We start from the raw sequence: 1,557 nt of genomic DNA on the forward strand, positions 1-1,557 counted from the left end.
GGCACATCTGGGAGCATCGCAGCTTCCGCCTGCTTATTCGGAGACCCAGAAGGGCTCCGGCTGCAACCCTGCCTGTCACACCGGCTGCACTGGCGGGGGGGGGGGAACATTCTACTCGCCCTAGGAGTCTCTGGTCACCTCGAGACCCCCCGCACACTCTGCCTCCACATATACCCCAACTCTCTGCTGTGTGTGTTCCAGCCTCAAATGCTGCCCGTTTGTAGTCACTCAGTCAATCAACAAACGCCTTCTGAACCTCTGCCCGTCTCAGCGTGGTGCAGTACGCAGACACCCACTGTGTCTCTTCTGCCTTCCTAGAGCTCCCGGTGAGGTGCAAAGATGGGGGCTGTCAGCGAGGAGTGACGTTTGCACCCAGGCAAGGGGGCGGGGCTCCGGCTCCCTGCAGAGGAGCCAGCCTTCCAAGGACTGGGGTGTGGTGAGGAGGGACCTGAAAGGCTTCACACCGAGGGCCCCCTTTCTGTTCTCGAACACGCCCAGCTCATGCCCACCTCTGGGCCTCGGCGCTTGCGGTTCCCTCCCCCTGGACCACTCTTGGCCAGAGCCGGCCGGCTCCCTCTCAGCAGCAACTCGGAGAAGCCCCCTTGCCCCCCACATTCGTGCAGTGAGGCCCCTGCGCCCACCCTCTCTGGCCCGACCCCATCTGACCCCCTCCGAATCCTGTCCGCTGCATCTTTTAGAGATGTATCGTTTGCTAGCACTCCCAACTAGAAGGCCGCTGGAGGCGGGGACGTCGTCGTCCCCAAACGTTATGTGTCCCCAGCCCTGGCACAGTGCCTGGCGCACAGTAGGTCCCCTGTGAAGACTGGAGGAGTGAAGTGACGAGCTTCTCAAGCTAGCCTGTCCCCTGGGGCTCAGTGGAGAGCAGATGAGACACACAAAGAAAAGCTTCATTCATTCATCTGCTCCACACGTACTGTTGGGCCCTGGCAGGGTGTCCCGCGGGGGTGTGGTCACCACTCTGGCTAGGGCAGTCAGAGGGCCCGGAGCCATCACGGGTGTCTTCAGGCAGAGGCAGGCCTTTTTCACCTGTTCTGGAAGGGTGTGGGGGCAGCCAGTAGGCCAGGCTGCACCCCGGGTATCTGGGCCATGAAGGAAGAATAGAGCCCTGGGTAAAAATATCCACTGGCACGTTTGGCCACTGCAGTGGGGCGCGAGGGGGAAGGACGCGTCATGACCATGTGGCTGGGATCACTGTCTCTTGCAGCTGTGGCGAGGTCTGGGACACGGGGAGTTTCCAGGCTGACAGCCCAGGCCCAAGCCCTGACCTGCTGCTGTCCCTGTGCCCTAGGAGAAGGAGAGGAATGCACGGAGGAAGAAGAAGCAAGCCCCGGCCGCCGCCAGCGAGGAGGCCGCCTTCCCACCGGTGGTGGAGGATGAGGAGATGGAAGCGTCGGGCGCGAGCGGGAACGAGGAAGAGATGGCGGAGGAGGCAGAAGGTGAGGGTGGGCCGTGTGGTTGGTGGTCATGGTGACGGTCGTGGTGATGGTGGGGACGGTGATAATGATGGTGATGACAGAGAAGGTGATGATGGTGATG

General features: G+C 62.0%; 1 protein-coding gene across 1 annotated transcript in view; it reads left to right on the plus strand.

Moving 5' to 3' along the window:
* The window catches only part of NCOR2 (nuclear receptor corepressor 2), a 189,120-nt gene that overhangs the window by 142,052 nt on the left and 45,511 nt on the right, over positions 1–1,557 (plus strand). The window contains exon 21 of the mRNA XM_023523892.1: positions 1,310–1,457. Within this exon, the coding sequence (XP_023379660.1) occupies positions 1,310–1,457 (148 nt within the window). The remainder of the gene's footprint in view (positions 1–1,309; positions 1,458–1,557) is intronic.

This window comes from Pteropus vampyrus, unplaced genomic scaffold, assembly GCF_000151845.1.
Source record: "Pteropus vampyrus isolate Shadow unplaced genomic scaffold, Pvam_2.0 Scaffold430, whole genome shotgun sequence".
In the NCBI taxonomy this organism is placed as follows: domain Eukaryota; kingdom Metazoa; phylum Chordata; class Mammalia; order Chiroptera; family Pteropodidae; genus Pteropus; species Pteropus vampyrus.